The sequence below is a fragment of the Cetorhinus maximus genome, chromosome 4, assembly GCF_964194155.1.
Source record: "Cetorhinus maximus chromosome 4, sCetMax3.hap1.1, whole genome shotgun sequence".
In the NCBI taxonomy this organism is placed as follows: Eukaryota; Metazoa; Chordata; class Chondrichthyes; order Lamniformes; family Cetorhinidae; genus Cetorhinus; species Cetorhinus maximus.
This window is the reverse complement of record NC_135882.1, coordinates 42,856,395-42,879,250: the sequence shown is the minus strand read 5'-3', so window position 1 is coordinate 42,879,250 and position 22,856 is coordinate 42,856,395. Positions and strand designations below refer to the sequence as shown.

At 47.0% G+C, this 22,856-nt stretch overlaps 1 protein-coding gene across 1 annotated transcript in view; it reads left to right on the top strand.

Moving 5' to 3' along the window:
• Positions 1 to 22,856, top strand: part of LOC144679584 (cAMP-regulated phosphoprotein 21-like) — a 463,756-nt gene that overhangs the window by 255,211 nt on the left and 185,689 nt on the right. The window contains exon 8 of the mRNA XM_078540103.1: positions 2,060 to 2,149. Within this exon, the coding sequence (XP_078396229.1) occupies positions 2,060 to 2,149 (90 nt within the window). The remainder of the gene's footprint in view (positions 1 to 2,059; positions 2,150 to 22,856) is intronic.

The window sequence follows — 22,856 nt, the reverse complement described above, 5'->3', positions numbered from 1 at the left end:
TTAATGTAGGGACGTTGCTTGTTGGATGAGAAGATGAATTTAATTTGATTGCTGAACCATTAAGGGTGTTTCACACAATTTGAAATTACACTGTACTATATTGTATCCACTACAGAGGTGTCACAATTAGTTATTTTCTCAGATAGCCGGGAAACTGCTGTTCACACTCCATCTACTTGAATGGTAGAATTGACAAATAACATAATTGTCTGCCCAGATAAAGAGCTTTTTCTGGAGCGTCAAAGCTTGCCTTTGAAATTGTACTGGAACTTTTGTTTTCCCTGCTATCTCTAGTTTCCTGCTTGCAAATCTGTTTTCATATTGAGGCAGGGAAGGGCTTCATGCAGGTTAGTGCCAATACAACGTTCAGCAGAAACTCCATTAAATAATTCTGGATGGAGTTACTAAGATTTTGGATTCTTATTTTGTTTCATAGCAGCTTAAATGTTAGTGAAATGCTGTTATGCCAGCTACTGAGTCTATTCATTTCCTTCCGTGTAATTATACTCTTATACACAAACCTTAATATTAGCTTTAGCTTGAATAATATGATTTGACAGCATGACGTTTTCCCCTTTTAGAATGGACAGGAAAGCACGGGACAACCCGTACAATCTCCAATGCAAATTACGGAGTAAATGGGTAATTGTTAGTGCTGAAATATGCTATCCCCTTCATGTTATACGTAAGAAAGCAAGTTTCATTTCATAGGACGTCTTGGTCTGCTTATGGGGGTTATCTTTTTGTCATGAATCCAAGTTTAAAGTGTTAGGGAGAAATGCCAAACGGCAGCAGCAATTACATTTTTAGAAAACACATCTGAACTTGGAGAATGTTGTTGTAGTATGGTAAGATTTTTATTGTGTTATACCTTTTTAAAATAATATATATAAGCGCCTGCTCAGTTGATATTTCAAAATCTTACACTTTCTTTGAGCAACTAACGCCCAAGTTTTCGATATCAGTTCAGAATTATCTTTTTGTTTATATCCCTCTCTCCCATCTCCATCTCTCTTTCTACACAGTTCCAAGGAAAGAACTTGCTCAAATTGCCTTGAACAATGTCCACCAATCTGATCTCATCTAGAATCAGAGAAATGTATAGTGTAGGAGGAGGTCATTTGATCTGTCACATCTGTGCAGCAGATATTGAAAACTAATTCCACTGTTCCATTTTCTCTGCATAGTCCTGTATCATCCTCTACTTCAAACACTTTCTTAAAAGATGCAGTGGCTTCTCTCTCAGCTATTCTTTGCGGTAATTCTTCTAATCTCCCTTACTGATGGCTTTCAGTTGATGATCCCTTGTTGCTGATGCCCAAACCAGAGGAAATAGTCCTTTCTCACTTACCTTTCAGAGTGGGCACAATGGTATGTGATTAAAAATGGATGAAAATTTCATTACTACTTTTGACCAGTCTTGATTATCTGATTTCGTTTTCACTTTATCCCTAAACCTAAATCAGAGGAAAATCAGACAATCCTAATCATTTACGGTTGGAATGCCAATTTGTAAAATGCTCAGTAATTCTAAATTTAAGCCGTGTTTTACAGCAAATATTTGAAACAAAATATTTTGATCACCTCTGAACCCAGACCTTAAGTCTTAGTCTGTTACTTCCTGTGTGTTCAACAACTGTTGGAGTTTTGGTGATCTAAATACCAAGCCTGTGTGATGTCTTGTAAATTTCCTCTTACGCTGCAGGAGGTTCCCAGATTGCTGCATTTGATTTCATTATTTTGTCAGGTGTTTCTTCATTTAACATTTATTCAGAAAACATTTCTTAAATTTGCATGATTCATTCCTTTTACTGATCTGGATTAGTAACCCTGTTTTATTAGAGCCACATGACACACCGTTAGCTTGTTGTGAAGTGCTCAGAACATTGCTGCAATGTTTTATTCAAGAAATGTCAGCTTGCAAAAAGGAATTTTACAGTTTATTTCATGGCAAATTTCTGTTGCCTTTTGAATGGTTGGTAATATAATTGAAGTGTGTGGATATTTCTAAGACACTTGTAGCCAATAATAAGGTTATCACTTTTTCTGTGCCTTTCAGTCAGGAGCCAAAGGTAAACTGGTGAGAAGTCTTGCTGTTTGTGAAGAGTCTAATCTGCCTCTACCAACGGAATCCACTCCAGAGGATCAGGTATGGCTTCAATAATGTTGTAGCAAATTCAATTTTACTTTTTAGGTATATAGTTCATAGAACTCCGTGTTGTTCGTTTATGTTAATTTCTCTCCCCATCCAAGAATAATATTTTTTCTTTATTTGTTGTTTTCGCAATTTTCGATTGAGTTTTTTCTTTCCCTTGTTCTATTCTTCAATTAAAAACCTAGTTTTTAAAAAAAATTCTGATCACAATTACCCCAAGCCTCACATTTTTTCTTTGTACCCAGTCTGAGGTACAAACACTTTGGTCAGCTCCTACTACCATTGAAAGTCAACAAAAGGCTTCAGTGCCCTATATGCATGAGAACATAGGCAATATTGGAACACATAAGAGATCTAATTAGGGGGGAAGAGAGATCAAGAAAGAAGAGGCATTTATATCTGCAGCTTTTGTTACTTTCAAAATGACTGCAAAACAGGTCAAATCAAGGAACATTTTCCCAGTAAGCCATGGGCCAAACTCAAGCTTCCAGCTTGGGAAGATGAGAAGTGCAGCTTTTTTGCCACATGCTATGAAAGAGAGGAATGATGGCACTGATAGGGATATTTTGCACAATTATGTTTTGCAGTACAATTCCTGTGGCCATTGGCAATCTCATGAGGAAGTATAGGGTTGGATTTTTGATCTCCAGAGGAGGTGGAGCCAGAGGCAGAGCAGGGTGCAAAATCAGAAATAGATGTGGCATACCAACTCTCCAGTACAGCCCTGCACCCCATGGATTTTTGAACAGGCATCAGGACTGGCAAGCTGACTGAGCAGCTCAGGAATTTAGCAGGCAAATGAGGCAATTAAAGTCCACTAAAAAGGCTGGAGCAATATTTGTTCTCAGGCACAGAGACCAAGAAGGGTCATGATCATGTCCCCAAGTAAGAGGCAGCAGCACAATAGGGTGGAGCCAGTCGCTGCTTGAATTTAGTATCAGTAAATTAGTTAGCCATAATGCACCAAGGGGCTGGAAAACCCCGGGCTGAATGCCGGTCATTGAATGTATATTGTAAATATCACATGTACCGCAATTGTATTGAGGTACCTCAAGGTGCAACACGCTGTTTGGAGAAAAGTTGAATATTATTGCACTTTTTGTTATGACCACTTTGAAATGTTTTGGAATGCTCCTTTAGATATTTTATGAATAAATATATTTTTGGAAAAATAAATCAGTGAAATGAAGGGCAATAGCTCAGAGAGCAAATCAGACAGAGGCAAATAGAGGCCAGTATATGTTTAAGGTGGTATTGAGATAACTCTGGAGGCACTTTAGCATATGATGGAGGGAGGGTATGCAGTGACTCAACAGGGCATAGCAAGGGGTCCAGCTGTGACCTAACTCCTGAAGGCAAGGGAGGACAATCATGGAGATGGATTTGCTCTACTCGAATATGGGAATGAGCAGCAATGAGGACAGCCACTCGCACAAGAAATGCAGGCCAGTGGTGCTGAGGCATTTTTTAAAAAATTCATTCATGGGATGTGGACTTCGCTGGCTGGGCCAGCATTTATTGCCCATCCCTAGTTGCCCTTGAGAAGATGGTGATGAGCTGCCTTCTTGAACTGCTGCAGTCCATGTGGTATAAGTATACCCACAGTGCTGTTAGGGAGTTCCAGGATTTTGACCCAGCAACAGTGAAGGGACAGCAATATATTTCCAAATCAGGATGGTGTGTGACTTGGAGGAGTGTTCCCACCTAATGCAGAGCTATCAGCTGACTCTGCCTCTACCACCCCTAATTGGGTGTCCAACATTCTCCCTGGCTATGGTCTGGCCTGGTTGTTTAGAATCATGCCGATGCGATGCGAGGTCAGGACACAGAAATGTGCTTGATATTGGAGTCCTGACCTCAGATACAAAATTAGCCCCATTGTATTAGTGCAAACATCCTTCTCAATGCAAGCAATCTAAAGCCCAAATAATACCTGGCTGAAAATGGCAATGTGTTAATTGGAAAGGTATTGGAATGTATTAAAGGCAATTTTTGTATTAAGTATTCAGTTTGATGAATCTTATTATTCTTTAGCTCATCGTTCTGATTCTTTTTCTGTCACTTAAATTTTTGCAGTGGCAAAGGCTTGTGTAAATATTTCATTTCCATCATTTGTTACCGAGCTAGTGAGCAGCTGTATTTGACATCGCTGTGGTTTGATTCATCAACAAGTAGCAATGTTTGGCATGTCTCACTATCTCATTGAAACGTATAAGATTCTGAAGGGGCTTGAAAGGGTAGATGCAGAGAGATGGTTCCCACTGGTCAGTGAACCTAAAACACTGGGGTACAGTGTCAGAATAAGAGGCCAATCATTTAGGACAGAGATGAGAGGAAATTACTTCACTCAAAGGGTTGTGAATCTTTGGAATGCTCTATCCTAGAGGATTATGGATGCTCCATCACTGAATACATTTAAGGCTGGGATAGATAGATTTTTGGTTCTCTTAGGGAATTAAGGGATATGGGGAGTGGGCAGGGAAGTGGCGTTGAAGCCCAAGATCAGTCACGATCGTATTGAATGGTGGAGCAGACTCAAAGGCCGTAGTCTACTCCTACTCCTACTTCTAGCGCTTTTGGGAACATGCAAAATAAAATTCAATGCCAGCTCTTCTTCGAGCCCACCCCTCCACTGCAGATGCAGAAAATTCCACTGAAAGATTGAATGATGTGGAGTTCTTTCTGATTAGCTTTGAGGTTTAGGCATGTTAGTAATACCAGTTATCCTCTTTCCTGATGCAAGAAGCCAAATGTTTCTCGAAAACAGCCTCAATCAACAGCTGTCCCCCACCACAGGATGAATCTCTATCATTCTGCCATCCAAATTGCCAATGCATGGAATATGCTGGTGTACCTTTAGTTCAGTCTGTAACACAGTGAGTCAAAGTAGATGTTCTCAAAGAGCTGAGTGGAAATGTAGGAGAGAGCCAGAGATCCAGGTAGAAAATAGACTTCCTTTAGGAACATATTTTACCCAGGTAACATATGTTGTCTGAAGTTCAAACTCTTCTTTTTGCAGTAAAAAGATAGAAATCAGAGGTCAAAAAGTGTACAGTTACGAGTGACATAAACTGATAATCAATTATAATTTCTCTCAAACTTTTGTTCTCCTGAAGCGTGAAGCTCATTACTAACTGTTCTCAAAATGAGGCATGTTTAACGTTAGCAAAACTAGTCAACATATAGGGCAGAAATTTTCACTCGAGTGGGTGGGCGGCGCCCAATCCGCTCGAGCGTGAAATGACATGAGTTGCCTTCGGCTGAGCGTGCCAACATCAACCCACAGTCGCGCAATCGTTCGGTCGGCGGGCACTCACTGGAGCCGGCAGCACGCCGTCCGACAATTAAAAGGCCTGTTAAGGCCATTAAGTAATCAATTAAATTAAAATTTTCGCTACCCATCCAACCTAACGGTTGGCGAGCAGGCGAAAAGGCCAAGCGGCATTTGCATTTTCTTTAATAACATGTCCCTGCTCATGTGACAGAGTCACATGAGGGAACATGTTTCATTACGTTTTTATTTTCTTCCTTTTTTTTTCATTTCTTCACCTCCCGGAGGCAGCCCCGTGCCTCAGGGAGATTATGCAGCACTCACTCGCGCGCATGCGTAAAGTTCGTGCTCGGCCCGCTCGCACTAACCCCCCCCCCCCCCCCCCAATGTGCAGGCAGCGCTCAGCGCAGCTGCTTGCATTTCATGCTGGGCAGGCGTTACTCAGCCCGCCGTGAAATCACAGTGTGGTGTCGATCGCGGGCGCCGAGCCTGCCCACTAAAGGCAAAATTCTGCCCATGGAGAATTTGGAAAGCAATGTGGCTAAGGTTTGGCATCATTGAATTGCTACATTAAGGGCAGGATATTGAGTTCAGCAAGCGGGGGGCGGGGCCCGCTCGCCGATGCATTACATGTCGTGGAATGACATTGGGTGGAACTCCCGATGTCACCCCGCATCATTTCAATTTTCAGGACGGTGGGGGCGCAGGCGAATCAGCTGTGCGCCTACCAACCTGTCAATGGCCAATTGAGGCCATTTAAAAACTAATTGAAGTACTTAAAGGGCCTGTCCGTCCAACCTTAAGGTTAGTGGGCAGGCCGGGAGCCTGGCGGACTTCAGGGAAAGCATGAAACCTCATCCACGGGCGGGATGAGGTTTCATTTAAGTTTATAAAAAATGTAATATAAGTTTAACTAAAAGTGATGGACATGTCCCAACTCATGTGACAGTGTCACATGAGAGGACGTCAGGGAAATTTTATTTTTCTATGTTTCGCATTTTTGAATTTGGCGCCGATCCCCCTAAGGCAGCACTTAGTCTCAGGGAGATGAGTGCGCTCTTTCGCGTGCATGCACGAAAAAGCGCACTCTCAGCTTAGTGAATCCCCCTCCCCCACCCGCACATGGAGCGCATAGCGCTTCCTGGCGGACGTCACGCTGGGTGGGTCTTAATTGTCCCGCCCACGTAAAATGGCAGCACGCCCCCAGTCGGGGGCACCGATCGGAGGCGCATCTGCCGCGCCCACTCCTGAACTCCTTCCCCAACAGGGGGAAAATTCTTCCCTAAGCTGCAACTGCTAGAAGTCCAATGGATCAATGGACCTATGAATCAATCAACCTATGAAAAGAAGCAGCCTAGAATCTCATTCACCAAAATTGAGGATTTCTCCAGCATGTAAGGTTTTTGTGCCTTGATGGTCAAATTGAATTCTGAGTTACATTTCAAGGGTGAAAATTGAGAACGTAGCAGCAAAATTCAGCTTTTTTTAATTGAAATACTATTTGAAGAAGGCCAATGAGATGTATTTTTTTGTTGTAGATTTCTGCAATATTACATGAACAATTGGTAAGTTATTATGAATTCATAAATTGTTCCTGCTGATAACCTCTTTTGGAATGTCACACCACTTGTTGACACCCACAAAACAACCATTAATGTCGATACCACCAGTGCCAGTGAGTGCTCTGTTGCAACTCTTGAGGAGGAAGAAAGAAAAACTCAGTGGTGAATTTACTGCGCAGATGTGAATGCCAGCCTTGGATGATGGCATTTGGAAGTTGCAATGCAAAGTGCTACCAAACCTTAGCCACATTGCTTTCCAACATCTACATATGTTGGCTAATTTTGCTGACGTTAAGCACAAACATGCCTTATTTTCAGGACAAATGAGTTTCACACTTCAGGAAACGAAAAATCCGAGAAAAGATATAATTAGATTATCAGTTCATGTCAGTTGTATCTGTGCACATTTTTCCTCTCTGATTTCCATTTCTTTTACCGCAACATAAAAAATTTTGACTTTTAGAGAGCTTATGTTACCAGTTTAATCACAAAAGGTAGGTGTGTGGTATTTTATTAATAAAAAGAGGGAATTAATTAAGGAGTCTAAATGAAATATATTATTTGCTTTATACTCACACATTATAGAACATTGTTTTTTCTTTAATTGTGCAATTTCATTTTCTTTTATTTCTACTGAACTTCATCATTTTCATTACATTTTTATCCAGTTTTGAACAATCCAAATTAATTAATCAGAAAATGCTGAGAGATTTTTTTTCCTCTAAGAAACTGAAAATGCAGAGCTCCAGAAATTAATATTTCTGACGCTATAGCTGTGTCTGCTGTGGCTCCATCCTTCTGTATGTTTGTCCACTATAGTGTACTCAAATCTGATCCTTTGTTAATCGCTTCATTTTTAACAAAATAAACATGGTGAGAATCATTGATGTGTTCCATTTGTGTGTCTGTAAACTGTGATAATGTTTTGTAATCTAAACTGTTGCACTCCACCAAAATTGATTATTGGATTCATCTGATCGGTTGTTAAGGTCTTCTCAAAAATGGGAATACTGGAGTAATTGTGTATTCAATTATGTGAAGCTATTTTTTCTTTGACTTTCACTGTTTTAGTTCCACTGTCGGTGGAAAATAGGCATTATGTGAATGGTCAGATTTTGCAGGCTAGAGGAGAGGTGTTTGTTCAATAACTAAAATACTTTCAGATTTTCAAATTTGACAAGTGGCTTCCCCCTGAGTGATGTCCTATTGTTACTGAAGAACATAATAACAACAATAACAACATTTGCTTTTAGCGATCTTCACAGAAAAATGCTGAATCTTCGAACTGCCAATAAAAGGAAAACAAACAATATGATAAACAGCCCAACATCAGTACTCTATGCCATCATCAATGGAAATTTGGTGCCCCCGATTGGGGGTGTGCTGCCATTTTATGTGGGCGGGACAATTAAGACCCACCCAGCGTGACGTCCGCCAGGAAGCGCTATGCGCTCCATGTGCGGGTGGGGGAGGGGGATTAACTAAGCTGAGAGTGCGCTTTTTCGTGCATGCATGCAAAAGAGTGCACTAATCTCCCTGAGACTAAGTGCTGCCTTAGGGGGATCGGCGCCAAATTCAAAAATGCGAAATATAGAAAAATAAAATTTCCGTTCTTCCTCTATGAATTCCCCGATCCAATTCCAGAAATAACATTCAATTAGCATGCTTCAAGGGATGGACCATCTTACTTAACAGCAGATCTCCATCCCCTCAACCCTGAACTCATTCCTTCCCAAGCCCATTGGTGGAGTCCCAACTTTTGCATGTTATTGAATAAAAATTTAACATTTTTATTACTGAAAAAGGAAAATATATCCAACACATCCACACCTTTCTCCAACTCTCTCTTTTTTCACTATAGCGTCCAATCATTCAAGGGTATTTGACATTTCATAAGAACAGGTGGAAAGAAAAAGGAAGTTAATAAAGGATGTGATCAGTACAATAGTGAGAATAATTGGTTCAGAAGGTCAAGATTTAGAGTTAGTTTGAGTAGAGATAAGAAATAGCAAAGGAAAGAAGTCACTGGTAGGAATAAAAACAGAAAATGCTGGAAGAACTCTGCAGGTCTGGCAGCACCTGTGGAGAGAGAAACAGAGTTAATGTTTTGAATTCATATGACTCTTCTTCAGAGCTAAAGAGAAGTAGAAATGTGATGGATTTTACACTGTTTAAGAGGGGGTGGAGAAGGTGGAGCAAATTGGAAGCTCAGGGATAGGTGATAGCTCAGGGGAGATTTGACAAAGATGTCATGGACACAAGACAAAGGGAGTGTTAATAGTAGTGTTTTTGAGGTGAGGGCATAAGGAGATAAAACTGAGTCCTTCATTGAGTACAGAATGTTCAGCATCAGAGAGGGGAAGGTCAGAGGGTATGAATCCATGGCAAGGGCTGGGATTAGAAGAAGGGATGGGGTCAGAGGGCAGGACTGGTAGGAGTAGTCACTGGTAGGAGTAGTTTATAGGCCCCTAACAGTGGCTACAGGGTAGGGCAGATTATATATCAATAAATAATGGGGGCTTGCAAGAAAGGTACTCCAGTAATCATGGGTAACTTTAATCTTCACATCAACTGGACAAATCAAATTGGCAAAGGTAGCCTGGATGATGAGTTTCTAGTGTGTATTTGGGACAGTTTCTCAGAACAATGTATTTTGGAACCTAGAGGGACAAGGCTATTTTGGATCTGGTAATGCGTAATGAGAGAGGATTAATTAAAGACCTCATCGTAAAAGATCCTATAAACAAGATTGATCATAACATGATAGAATTTCACATTCAGTTTGAGAGCAAAAAATGTGGGCCCCTAAAACTAGTGTCTTAAACTTAAGCAAAGGCAATTACAAGGGTATGAAGACCCTTGTTGCTAAAGTTGCTCAAAGTGGACTGGGTTAATATGTTAAAAATGAAGGCAGTAGAGACGCAGTGGCAGATAGCTAAGGAGAATTTTCATTAGATATATTCCAGTGAAGAATAATGATTCTATCAGAAGGATGCACCATTCATTGCTAACTAAGGAAGTTAAGGGTGGTATCAAATTAAAAGGAAAGGTGTACAATGTTGTGAAGACTAGAGGTAGACCAGAAGGTTGAAAAACCAGCAAAGGATTATGAAAAAAGTAATAAAGAGGGATAAGTTAGAGTGTGAGAGAAAACTAGCAAGACATATAAAAATTACAGTAAAAGCTTCTACAAGCATTTAAAAAGGAAAAGAGTAGCTAAAGTGAGCATTGGTACCCTGGAGGCTGAGGCTGGGCAATTAATAATGGGAATTGAGGAAATGGCAGAGGCTTTGAACAAGCGTTTTGTAGAAGATACAAAAAAACACCCCAAGAATAGTAGAAAATCAAGAGACAAAAGGGAGGGAGGAACATATAACAATCACTATCACTAGAGAAAAAGTAACGGGAAAACTAATGGAATTTAAGGCTGACATGTTCCCAGGATCTAGGGCCTTAAAATAAGTGGCTGCAGGATAGCGGATGCATTGTTTGTAATCTTCTAAAATTCCCTAGATTCTGGAAAGGTGCCAGCGGATTGGAAAATCACAAATGCAACACCTCTGTTCTAAAGAGGAGGGAGACAGAAAGCAGGAAACTATAGGCCAGTTAGCCTAACGTCTGTCATTGGGAGAGTCCATTATTAAAGAGGTAGCAGCAGGACATTTAGAAAATTATAATACTATCAGGCAGAGTCCACATGGTTTTGTGAAAGGGAAATTGTGTTTGACAATTTTTTTTAGAGTCCTTTGATGAACAATCAGGGGGTATAAAAGGGAACCAGTAGATGTCGTATATTTGGATTTCCAAAAGGCATTTGATAAGGTGCCATATAAAAGGTTACTACACAAGATAAGAGCTTCTGGTCTTGCTGATAATATATAAGTATGGATAGAGGATTGGCTAACTAATAGGAAACAGAGTTGGGATAAATGGGTAATTTTCAGGATGGCAAATGGTAACTAATGGACTGCCATGGGGATCTGTGCTGGGGCCTCAATTATTTACAATCTGCCAATGGATCCTGTAAATCCATTGGCAGGATAGGCACACCAACGTCAATGTTCTCGCTCAGGCCAACATACCCAGCATTGAAGCATCGACCACATTCGATCAGCTCCACTGGGCGGGCCACATCATCCACATGCCTGACACGAGATTCTCGAAACAAGTGCTCTACTCGGAGCTTCAACACAGCAAGCGAGCCCCAGGAGGGCAGAGGAAATGCTTCAAAGCCTCCTTGTAAAAGTGCAGCATCTCCACCGACATCTGGGAATCCCTGGCCCAAAACCAGCCGAAGTGGGGGGAAAGCATCCGGGAAGGAGGTGAATACCTCGAGCCTCATCGCCAAAGGCTAGCTGAAGCCAAGCATCAACAGTGAAAGGAGCACTTGGCAACCTATGCACCCCATCCACCTGTTCCCCATACCACCGTCTGCCCCATCTGTGACAGAGACTGTAAGCCATGTATTGGATGCCTCAGTCACCGGAGAACTCATTTTTAGTGTGGAAGCAAGTCATCCTCGACCCCGAGGGACTGCCTAAGAGAAGACAAATTTACGATCTATCTTAATTACTTGGATGAAGGGACTGACTGCATTGTGGTCAAATTTGCTGATGATCCAAAGGTAGGTTGGAAAGTAAGTTATGAGGAGGATACAAAGAGTCTGCAAAGGATTAAATGAGTGAGCAAAAATTTGGTAGATACAGTATAATGTGGAAACGTGAGGTTGTTCACTTTGGCAAGAAGAATAGAAAAGCAGAATTATTTAAGTAGAGAGCGCTTCAGTGCAGATGGATCTGGGTTTTTTTTTGTAAGTGAATCGCAAAATGTCAGCATGCAGGTATAGCAAGTAATAAGGAAGACAAATGGAATATTGACCCTTATTGCAATGGAGATGGAGTATACAGGTAGGGAAGTCTTGCTACAGCAGTATAGAGCATTGGTGAGATCACACCTAGAGTGCTGTTTACAGTTTTGATCACCTTACTTAAGAAGGGTCATACTTGTATTGGAGACAGTTCAGAGAAGGTTCACTAGGCTGATTCCTGGAATGAGGGATTTTCCTTATGAGGAAAGGTTGAGCAGGTTGGGCCTATACTCATTAGAGTTTAGAAGAACAAGAGGTGACCTTATCAAAACTTATAAGATTCTGAAGAGACTTGACAGGGTAGATGCTAAGAGGATTTTCATCTCGTGGGGGAATCTAGTACTAGGGGTACAGTTACAGTTTAAAAATAAGGGATCTCTCATTTGAGACAGAGATGAGGAGGAATTTTGTCTCTCAGAGGGTCATCAGTGTTTGGAATTCTCTTCCCCAGTGATCAGTTGAGGCTGGGTCATTGAATTTATTCAAGACTGAGTGAGACAGATTTTTTGTTATCAAGGCAGCCAAGGGTTATGGGACAGGAAAGTGGAGTTAAGTTAATCAGATTAGTCATGATCTTATTGAATGATGGAGAAGGCTCGAGGGGCCGAATGGCCTAATCCTGCTCCTATTTCTAATGTTCTTATGGCCAGAATTTTCCCGTTGGCGGGGCAGGGCGGGGCCCGCATGCCAATGCGTAAAATGATGCGCCTTTATGATATTTAGGTGGGCGGGCGCGTGATGTTCTCCGATGTGCGCCCGCTATTAATTAATCACCCAGCTAAGGCCCTTGAGGCAGCAATCGACTGCAATTTTTTGGGACCCGTGTGATCTTCAGGACGTCGCACCGGCACAATGGGCAGGCAGGTAGGAGACATTTGTATTAACCTCATCCACGGGCGGGAGAAGAGGGGTGAGTGGGGTGGTGAATGTTATCTTTCAGGTATTTAAGTGTGAAAGTTACTGATACTTGCCTGTGTGAGCAGGAATACTTCAAAACTCATACCAGCTGCTTGGACAGGAGTAAAAGCCTTGGTCAGGACTCGACAGTAATGATCATTTTGGGGCCTTGCAGCTTTCAGGAAGCCTTCCCTTAGCCTGGGAATGGGAGATGTGCTCTCCACTGGAGGCACCTCCTCTGAGGAGGAAGGGAGGACCAGAAGGGGGAGGAGGCCAGGAGTCCACATTCAGCCTCCAGGGGATCCACCTTTGGGAGGAGAGGCGCAGGCACATGGGGCACAGAACCAACAGGAAGTCCAAAGCTGAAGGGGTAGCAGAAGACGCCACTATCCTGATGCCAGGTTATACAGGTGGCGAAGCAGCTACCTCAATATATCAGGTGCAGTGCCAAAGGAGGCTCTGTCTCTCAAAGGAGACAGTGACCTCAATTTGTCAGATGATAGGCCCTGAGATCTCCGCAAACTGTGTGGATGGACACCCCATGCCAGTGGCTCTAAATGTCACAGCTGCCCTCAAGTTCTATGCCTCTGGCTCCTTCCAGGGTTCGGTGGGTGATCTTTGTGGTGTCTCCCAATCAGCTGTCCACACTTGTGTCAAGCAGGTTACAGACACTCTGTTCAGATGGGTATTGACCTTCATCCACTTCCGTTAGGACCAGGCAAGCCAGACACAGTGAGCCAGAGGCTTCGCGACAATTGCTGGCTTCCCCCATGTCCAGGGTGCTATAGACTGTACACATGTGGCCATCAAGGCACCAGCAGGTGAGCCCGGTGCCTTCGTCAACAGGAAGGGCTTCCACTCCATGAACGTGCAGATAGTGTGTGATCACAGGATGCTGATTCTACAAGTCTGTGCAAGGTACCCAGGCAGCTCCCACGGCACCTACATCCTCAGACACTCCCAGGTGCCGGGGCTCTTCAGTGCTCCAGCCCGGCTGGATGGATGGCTGCTGGGTGACAAGGGCTATCCCCTCAGAAGGTGGCTCATGACGTCTCTCCGCCATCCAAGAACAGAAGCTGATCAGCGGTACAATAGGAGACATGCCTGCACAAAGGGCTGTGGTGGAGAGAGACATCGATCTTCTTAAGATGCTCTTCCGATGCCTGGGCCGCTCAGGGGGTGCACTCCAGTACCCCCCAGATTGTGTGTCGGTGATAGTGGTTGCTGCTGTGCTCTCCACAATCTCGGGCACTGGAAAGGGCAATGCAGTGGACAGGAAAATGTGGACACAGTTGCTCCGGCTGCACACAATGAGTCCAGCAGGGAGTCCGAGGATGAGCGTGCACAGGAGAACGCTGAGGGGGTAGACAGGAGGCAGGGACACCTGGGAGGCTTTAATCCAAAGAATCTTCAGCTAGCCCACCACAGATGGACCTCCAACACACGCCAGGGCTGCAGGCTCCATACTCGATACCTGAGTGCTAAATCAGCCTGGATAGGAACATTAACTAAGGCCCTTGTCAATAAAGCTCAATGTCATACAACTCACTCATAGCATCATGGCTTCCCGTCCACTTGCAGAAATAAGGAATCACCCTGAGGCATGGCAACATGTCAAAATTTATTGAGTGAACAAAAGTAACTTCATAAACCAAAAAAAAGCTGTTGGACATCACACCAAGTCTTCAATAAACGACTAGGAACCAACATAAAAGCACCAGTGAGAAACCCATGTTGTGCCTTAAATTTACGCTTACAGGTCCTGCGTCTAGGTGCTGTCCCCTCGCTGGCACTGGCATCTGAGACAGCCTGCTCACTGCGCTGTCCTGTTGGCCTTGATGACCTTGCCGGACGTCCTCTGGCCCATGGAGCCTGTGCTGGCCCCGCCTGGGAGGGAGCGGCCAATTCCATAGCTGGCATCTCCCCAGTTGTCGCAGCCTCAACGGATGCCAAGGTCACTGGCAGAGGAGCGGTGCAGCTGCTGCCCTCATCCAGAGTGGCCTGAGAGGAGACCGCAGAGATGACAGGCAGCTGCTGCGCCGACGTGAGGTCACTTTGGACATCCCTGCTTACGTAGATGGATGGGCACTGAGCTGGGATACTTGGTGCCCAAATCGTCTCCCACACGGGCAATGACCAGCTGAGGTCAGTGCCGCTGAGAGTTTGCAGGTCCAAGCGCAACCCCAGGAGGTCCTGATTGGTCTCCTGGAGGAGCCTCTCCATGAGAGTCGCCACTCTCTCCATGGAAGATGCATGGCGCTCGGCCATGAAGCTCATTGCACCGGTGATGCTCTGCGAGGACTCCTCCACCATAGGCACCATGCCACGCATAGCCTCAAGTAACTCCACCAGATTGTCCCGTATACCCTGCTGCGCTTCCAGCATTCGCTGCCTCATGGACGACTCCAGAGACACATCATCAGCCACCGACAGAGCATGTACCGGGTGCCCAGCAGCCCCCCGACTGCCGGCGCCCTGGGCACTCTCTGTCTCTGCCCGCACCTCAAGCGAGTGTGAAGTGCCCTCATCACCGTGTCCGGGGACACTAGCTGAAGATCTAATTGCCACCGAGGTGCTAGTATCTGCGCTGGTGCCTGCCTGGCAGGGATGGTGTGACGCTGGTGAGTGGATTTCCTCTGGGCCCTCAGGGGTGAGAGGTGGGCCCCCCGTCTCCTCCTCCCGGCCCTGCTCCAGTGATGCTGAAAGGAAGGAAAAGGACATTTGATTAGTTACAGTGCAGACAATGTCAACTTGCATGCTGCTCCCCCAGATCATTATGCACTCATCCTTCCATAATCAATGGTCAACCCATGTTGCTAACTTCAATCACTGAGCATTCAGCAATGCCATGGCTTCTGGGACACACATGGTGACCTGAGTGCTCACCAAACATACCTCCCCGTGGCACCACAGCCTCACTGCCACTGGTGGACCTGGGGGCATGACACCTCTCCAGATCGATGGCCTGCTGCTCATGAACTGTTAGGATGACCAACTGGGTCTGGCCTCTGCCAGTCCACATCCGCTCTGTGGAATTGTGCGCAGTCTCCTCCTGAAAAGGAGAGAAGGGCATTGATTAGTCCAGCCTGCACCTGAATTCCCATCGCATCCCTGCCACCCCAGCCAGAGTGGGACATTACAGGACTCCCGTTCTTCGTCACCCCGCAGCCCTAATAAGCCAGGGTTGACCCCACCCCCCACCATTGCTCAAATGTTGCCTCCTTCACATGTGGCACTACAAGGTGTTACTTTGCTAAGCAAGGAGGCACAAGCACGTGGAGCGCAAAGACCAGCAGATGGATTGGTGCCCAGCCAACTGGAAGCTCCCCTCCCAGCATGTTAGCACCCTGAATTTGACATGCAGTGCAGTTCCAGCACTCTGCCTAGGTGCAGACCCTTGACTTTCAACCCCATTCTATACTCTGGGTGTCAGTGTCACACATGCTGCGGATGCAGAACACATCCTAACTCAACCCTCTCAGGGTGAACTGGGCACGGGCAATCTCTGCTGGCCCACCCAGTGAGGGATAAATGCCATGAAGGATTCAATGACATTACTGTACTCAGAGTTGCGTGAGGTGGGGAGGAGGGGAGTGTGCTGGGGGGAAAGTGTAACAGCTGCATTAAGTGACCCGAGCCAACATGGTACGCACCCTTCCCGAGCACAGGGGATCATTGAACCTTTTGCGGCACTGAAGCCATGTGCATCGCACCACATCATGGGAGCTGACACTCTCGGCCACCTCCTCCCACGCACGTTTGGTCAGGTGGGGGGGCCTCTGCCTCCCATCCCTCGGAAGCAGGACCTCCCGCCGCACTGCCACCTCCTCTAGGAGGGCAGCTAGGTACTCGTCAGAGAAACGAGGGGCACACTGCCCCGATGGCCTACCCTCCGGCCTGGCCTGCCCCGATGGCCTACCCTCCGGCCTGGCCTGCCCCGATGGCCTACCCTCCGGCCTGGCCTGCCCCGATGGCCTACCCTCCGGCCTGGCCTGCCCCGATGGCCTACACTCTGGCCTGGCCTGCCCTGATGGCCTACCCTCCGGCCTGGCCTGCCTCGCTGCCCTACCCTCCGGCCTGGCCTGCCCTGATGGCCTACCCTCCGGACTTGCATGATGCACATTGCCACTCTGATGTGCTTTTCTCCCAGCCATTGTAAGCAGCCTTGCAAAGGCTGCCAGGCCCTCATTTAAAAAGGCCGCCAGATCGCCTTTGGACCTAATGGCCTGTGCACGTCTGCTGCCACCCGCCCACTCCCACGGGAGTTGAGAAACACGCTGGCCGGGCCTTAATTGGCCTGCCCGCGTAAAATGGCGGCGCAGACACGATCGTGGGCAGCGATCAGGTCCGCGCCCATCCGTGCCCGCTCCACATAGCCCGCCAGACATGGGGAATATTCTCCCCCAAGTAATTGATTCCCTTTGCAAATTCTGCCAATTGCCTCTTGGAAATTTCAATCACCCACTGCCCCACCCACCCAGCTGTAAATAACTACATTTCCTTTTTTGATTATAAAGTTGGATCAGATTTTTCTCCTTTTTAAATTTCATATTTTTAAAATATTGTCCTGAGCCAAATGTCAGTTCTGCAGGTTCATGTTCTCCCTGCCTTCAGCTACCCGATGGGATAACCTTTGACCGACACAGGGAAAATAATGAGCCTCTTCACTGCGAATCGATTGAACCAATTTTTTCTGTGTGTTTATTGTCGAGCTTTAGCTGTTGAAAGTAGCCTCAATAAATATACCCTCGCATCTTTATTAATGGTCATCACATCTCCATAAATATACCGGCTTTCCAATTGTGAAAAATTTTGGGAAACTGAGGTAAAAATGGCACTTGCTTCTGAATCATAATGTCAACACTTATCCTTGGTTTGTGTGCCCTGTAATCAATAGAGTATCTTCAGTTGAATTGACTTCACCTGTGTATGTTTGGAGACTAAAAATACATTTAACCACTTTTCACGTCCAATTACTTCAACCCTGGAATCCTTCTGCCAATCTTGCCCTGTCTCCTGCCTTGTTGGATATCTTGTAAGTTTGGCAACAAAGTGAAGTTCATGACCTGAATTTCACGCTTGGCGTGCGCGCCAAATTGGCGGGTGTGAAAGTGGATGTGGAATCCGCTCCTGGCTGCAATTGCGGTACAAATGCAATTTCAGGCTGGATGGCCAATTCAGGTCCACCCAGCATGAAACGCGTCCTCTCCATAGTCAGGAAGGGTCAGGAAGGGACGGGAGCCTGTTGGACATCGGGTCCAATAGAAACCCGGCGGGCTCTTTAAGACTGGTAGAGGCAACTCCCTGAAGGCTGCCAGGGGAGAATCTTTGGAGTCTGTCCAGGAGACCATTTCACTCGAACAATGGCCTCACCAGCAGCTGGAAACGTCAGGCAGGAGGGCAAGTCAGATGGGCACTCAGACCCCCATTTCTTGGACGAGTGCCTCATGGTCCTTGTGGAGGAGGTCGGTGTCAGGTGGGACACTCTAGTAGTACCCAGGAATGGCAGGAGGAGGCCACTTCACCTGACCAAAAAAGCCTGAGGGGAGGTGGCAGCTGAGGTCAGTGACCATGACGTTGTGCGGCGCACATGAGGGCACTGCTGGAAAAGGTTCAACGATCCGCTGCGCTCAGCAAGGGTGAGTACCGAGTTGGCATCGATCAGTTTGGGGAAGGGTTAAGGGCTGGCCGTCACCCTGTGGAGCTCAGGGGTGTTCGAGTCTGAATGCCAACCGTCACTGACACTGGCACTGTCACGAGGGCGAGCCCTGGCTGCTTGGCCTCAGTGCCTTTTGGGCCAAGGGCCACGACTTGGATGTGCCCTGCAAGGTGTCCCGAGTGGGGGGGGTGGGGGTGTGGGGTTTGCCAGGCTGCAATGGTGCTGCAGGTAGAGAGTGGACGGATCAGTGCTCTTCTTTCCTTTCAGGAGAAGAGAAGCCATAACATCAATGAAAGAACGAAGACAGGCGGAGGCCTCTCAAACCTCTTCATTCTGATGAGGTATGAGATCAGTGCCTTAGAGCTGGAGTACTGCCACCCACCCCAGTCAGCCAGTCGTGGAGAGGCAGAGGTCTCTGACGAAGGTAAGAGTGCAGTGCACAGAGGTGAGAGTGCCGGATGGTGCAAACATTCTTGTGTAGTCTCATCATTAATGGGAGCCTCAAACATGGAGTCCCCCATTGATCATTGAAAGATGAGGGCACCATGATGCAGATCTCCATTGTCTCAGCAGGGTGCCTGGCATGCACAGTGACAGTGTTATGACTTAAACTAATGACATGTCGTTGTTCTCCCTTAGATTTGCCAGCTCACCCACGAACACAAGAGCCCGAAGAGGCCACTCTTGATGCCAGAGGACCGCTGGGCTTTAGATACACCTGCGTCACACCCCCTCTCTGAAGCAGGCACCAACGCAGATACCAGCACCTCAGTAGGCATTAGATCGTTGGCTAGAATGTTGGTGCACAGCACTTAACATTCCCTTGAGGATCAGGCAGAAATAGATAGTGCCCAGGGTGCTGGCAGTGGGAGAACTGCTGTAGACCAGGACCATGTTGATTCGAAGGCAGATGATGAGCCTCTGGAGCCGTCCATTAGGTGGCAGATGCTGGATGTCCAGCGCGATGTGCAGGAGGATCTGGTGGAGATCCATGAGGGTATGCGTGCCATGGTCTCTGTTGTGGAGGAGTCCATGCGGAGCGTGAGCACTATGTTGACCCTCATAGCTGAGCACACTGCCTCCTCCATTGAGAAAGTTATGACTCTCATGGAGAGGCAGCTCCAGGGACAGAATCACGGGTTCTTGGGGTTGCACTTGGACCTGCAAGCCTTCACATGGGCAATGACCTAAAGAGGCCAGTGCCAGTGTAGGAGATGGATGAGGCACCCAGTATCCCAGCTAGGTGCCTGTCCATCAATGGTGAGCAGGGAGGTCCAGAGTGACCTCACGTTGGTGCATGAGCTGCCTGTCGTCTCTGTGGGATCCTCTCAGGGTGCTCTGGATGATGGCAGCAGCTCCTCTGCCCCTCTGTCAGTGACCGTGGCACCTGATGAGGCTGCGGTGACTGGGAAGATGCCAAGCATGGCACTGACCACTCCCTCCCAGGTGGGGCCAGCACAGGCTCCACTGGCCAGAGGATGACCACCAAGGTCATCAAGGCCAATAAGGCAGCAGAGTTAGCAAATTGCCTCCAATGCCGCTGCCAGCGAGGGGTGGGGAGCACCAAGACACAGCACTCGCAAACATAAGTTGAAGGCACCATGAGCACAAGAGGGGCTGTTCTCGGGTGATTTTCCATTCTGCCATGTTTTGTTGATATGGTTACTGGTGCAGCCATTAACACCAGATATAGTTCTGATCATTTGATGTGAGTGTCAGTATGATATAAATATTGCTTTTATCTTAATAGCCTGAGTATGCTTCACTTGTTTTGTAGGTGCAGGGCACGTCAATATCTCATGCTGGGTGTGAGTGGCTCTAAACTTTGTTGCACAGGCACTGAGCAGACTTTGGGGTCAAATGAAAGGGTCATTTCAGACATCCGGGATGGAGGCGGTAGCCCTGCCATGAGGTGGGAGCAGAGCTTTAGCAGCCTAGCTGAAGGACCATTGGATCAAGGCATCCCTGGTGTCCCTGCCTCCCTGAAGGATCCAGAGGTCTGCCTCCACATCCACACTGCCCTGCATCAGGATCCGCTTCTGACTCACCACAGGATTCATCCTCTGTGGCCTGTGAAGCTGCCTCAAGATCCTCTTCCTCCAGTAGGTCCCCCCTTGCCAGTGCCAGGTTATGGAGATCACAGCATGCAATCACAGCATGCAATCAGTGACACCAGCTCTGCGGGGTATTGGAATGCAGCCCCCTGAACGGTCCAGGCATCAGAAGCACATCTTCAGAAGACCTCTGGTCCTCTCTATCACTGTCCTTGTGGAAGCATGACCCCTTTATAACACTGCTCCGCCTCTGTTCTTGGGTGGCGGTGAGGCATCATAAGCCACCTTTTCAATGGATAGCCCTTGTCACCCAGCAGCCATCCATCCAGTCAGGCTGGAACCATGAACAGTCTTGGCACCAGGGAGTGTCGGAGGATATAAGCATTATGGGAACTGCTTGGGTACTTTGCACAGACTTACATCTGCAGCTTGTGGTCACAAACTATCTGGACGTTCATCCCTTCCTGTTGGCGAAGGCACTCGGCTCACCCACTGGCGCTTTGATGGCCACATGTGTGCAATCGATTGCACCCTGGACACGGGGGAAACCAGCAATCATTGCAAAGCCTCTGGCGCGCTCAGCCTGGCTGGCCTTGACTGTACAGAAATGAATAAACGTCATTACCCGCCTGAACAGAGCGTCTGTCACCAGCTTGGCACAACTGTGGACAGCTGATTGGGAGACTCCACAAAGATCCCCCACTGACCCATGGAAGGAAACACAGGAGGGCCACTGTGACCTTCACAGCCACTAGCATGGGGTGTCCACCCACACAGTCGGAGCTGATCTCAGGCCCAATCATCTGACAAATGAAGGTCACTGTCTCCCTTGAGAGGCGGACCCTCCTTCAGCATTGCACCTCGGGCATATTGAGGTAGCTGCATCACTGCCTGTAAACCCTGGCAGCAGGATAGTGGCGTCTTCTGCTGCCCCTTCCACCTTGGACTCCCTGCTGGCCCTGCCCCCCTTGTGCCTGCGCCTCTCCTCCCACAGGGCACTCCCCTGGAAGCTGCATTGGGACACATGGCCTCCTCTCCCTTCTGCTCCTCTCTTCCTCAGAGGAGGAGGAGCCACCAGCGGAGACCACAATCCCCATCACCAGGGTAACAGAGTCCTGAAAGGAAGCCTGGAAATGCTAAGACTGAAGCTCAGAACAGAGATGAAGCTGTCAAGTTCAAATAAGCACACGGCAGCAAACAATCTCCTAAACTCTTCATTACTCACAATGGCAATGCTGCTGACCCTTTTTATCCCGCCCTTGGATGAGGTTTCGTTAAAAGTGGGCTGCTCGCCTGCCCGTTTTGCCTGTGTGAGGAGCATGAAATCACATGGGCAACGTAAAATAGGGATCAATTGCCTTTTTAATGGTCTTAAGTGGCCCTTTATTTGTTGGCAGGTACGGCTCTATTACCTGCGCACGCCAGCCAACCTGAAGATTGCTCACGAGCGGGATGACATCGGGACGCTTGCCTGATGTCAGCTCGTGGTACTTCACGTCCGTTCCAGTCGGGAGCGTGCCTGCCTGCAAGACATAAAATTCTGGCCCATGTTTCTTTTCTCTCTAGACAAAGGGCAGAACATTGCACTCGTCAGGCGGGCATGCGCCTGACCCGAACGAGCCTAAAGTGACACGCAGCGACCTCAGCAAGCGCACATGGGAGTCAGCAGTGCACCCGCCGACAACTAAGCAGCCTATTAAGGCCCTTAATCAACTAATTGTTTGGAATTTTTTGCTGCCTGTCCAATCATTCGGTTGGAGGGTGGGCAAAAATGCCAAGCGGCCTTAGCATTTTTGGCGAAACCCCGTGAGGTTTCATCCAACGATTTAAAAAAACCTTTTGCGCTCGTATTTAACATGTCCCTGCTCATGTGACAGAGTCACACGAGGGGACATGTTTTCATTATTTTAAAATTCTTAATTTTTATTGTTCAGGGAGCTTTTACTGCGCGCACCCGCACGAACTTACACGCTCCACCCCCCTCCCCTCCCCTCCCATCCCACCCCTGCCCCCCTTCCTAGCAATGCTAAGCACTGCAGCGCGCGATTCATGCTGGTTGGCCATTAATTGGCCAGCCAACGTGAAATCGTGGTCGGGGCCTGATCGCCGGTGACAGTCGGCTTCCCGACCGCTCCCGGGCACGCCCACTGGGCCCGCCCAACGGGGGCAAAATTCTGCCCAAAGTTCTTGTCATCTGAAAGCTGAATCTCTTTGAGTCACAGGAACTTACAAAATTGCTTGTAAGAACCTGCCATGTGCAGTCTACTGGAATGATTTGAGAAGCCTTTCTTTTTCATAAGCATTCCCTTTCTTTTGAAAATGGGCAAAACATTCCTGTATAATTTTTATCACAATGACAACATTCATAGGTGACCTTGCAATGCATCTTGA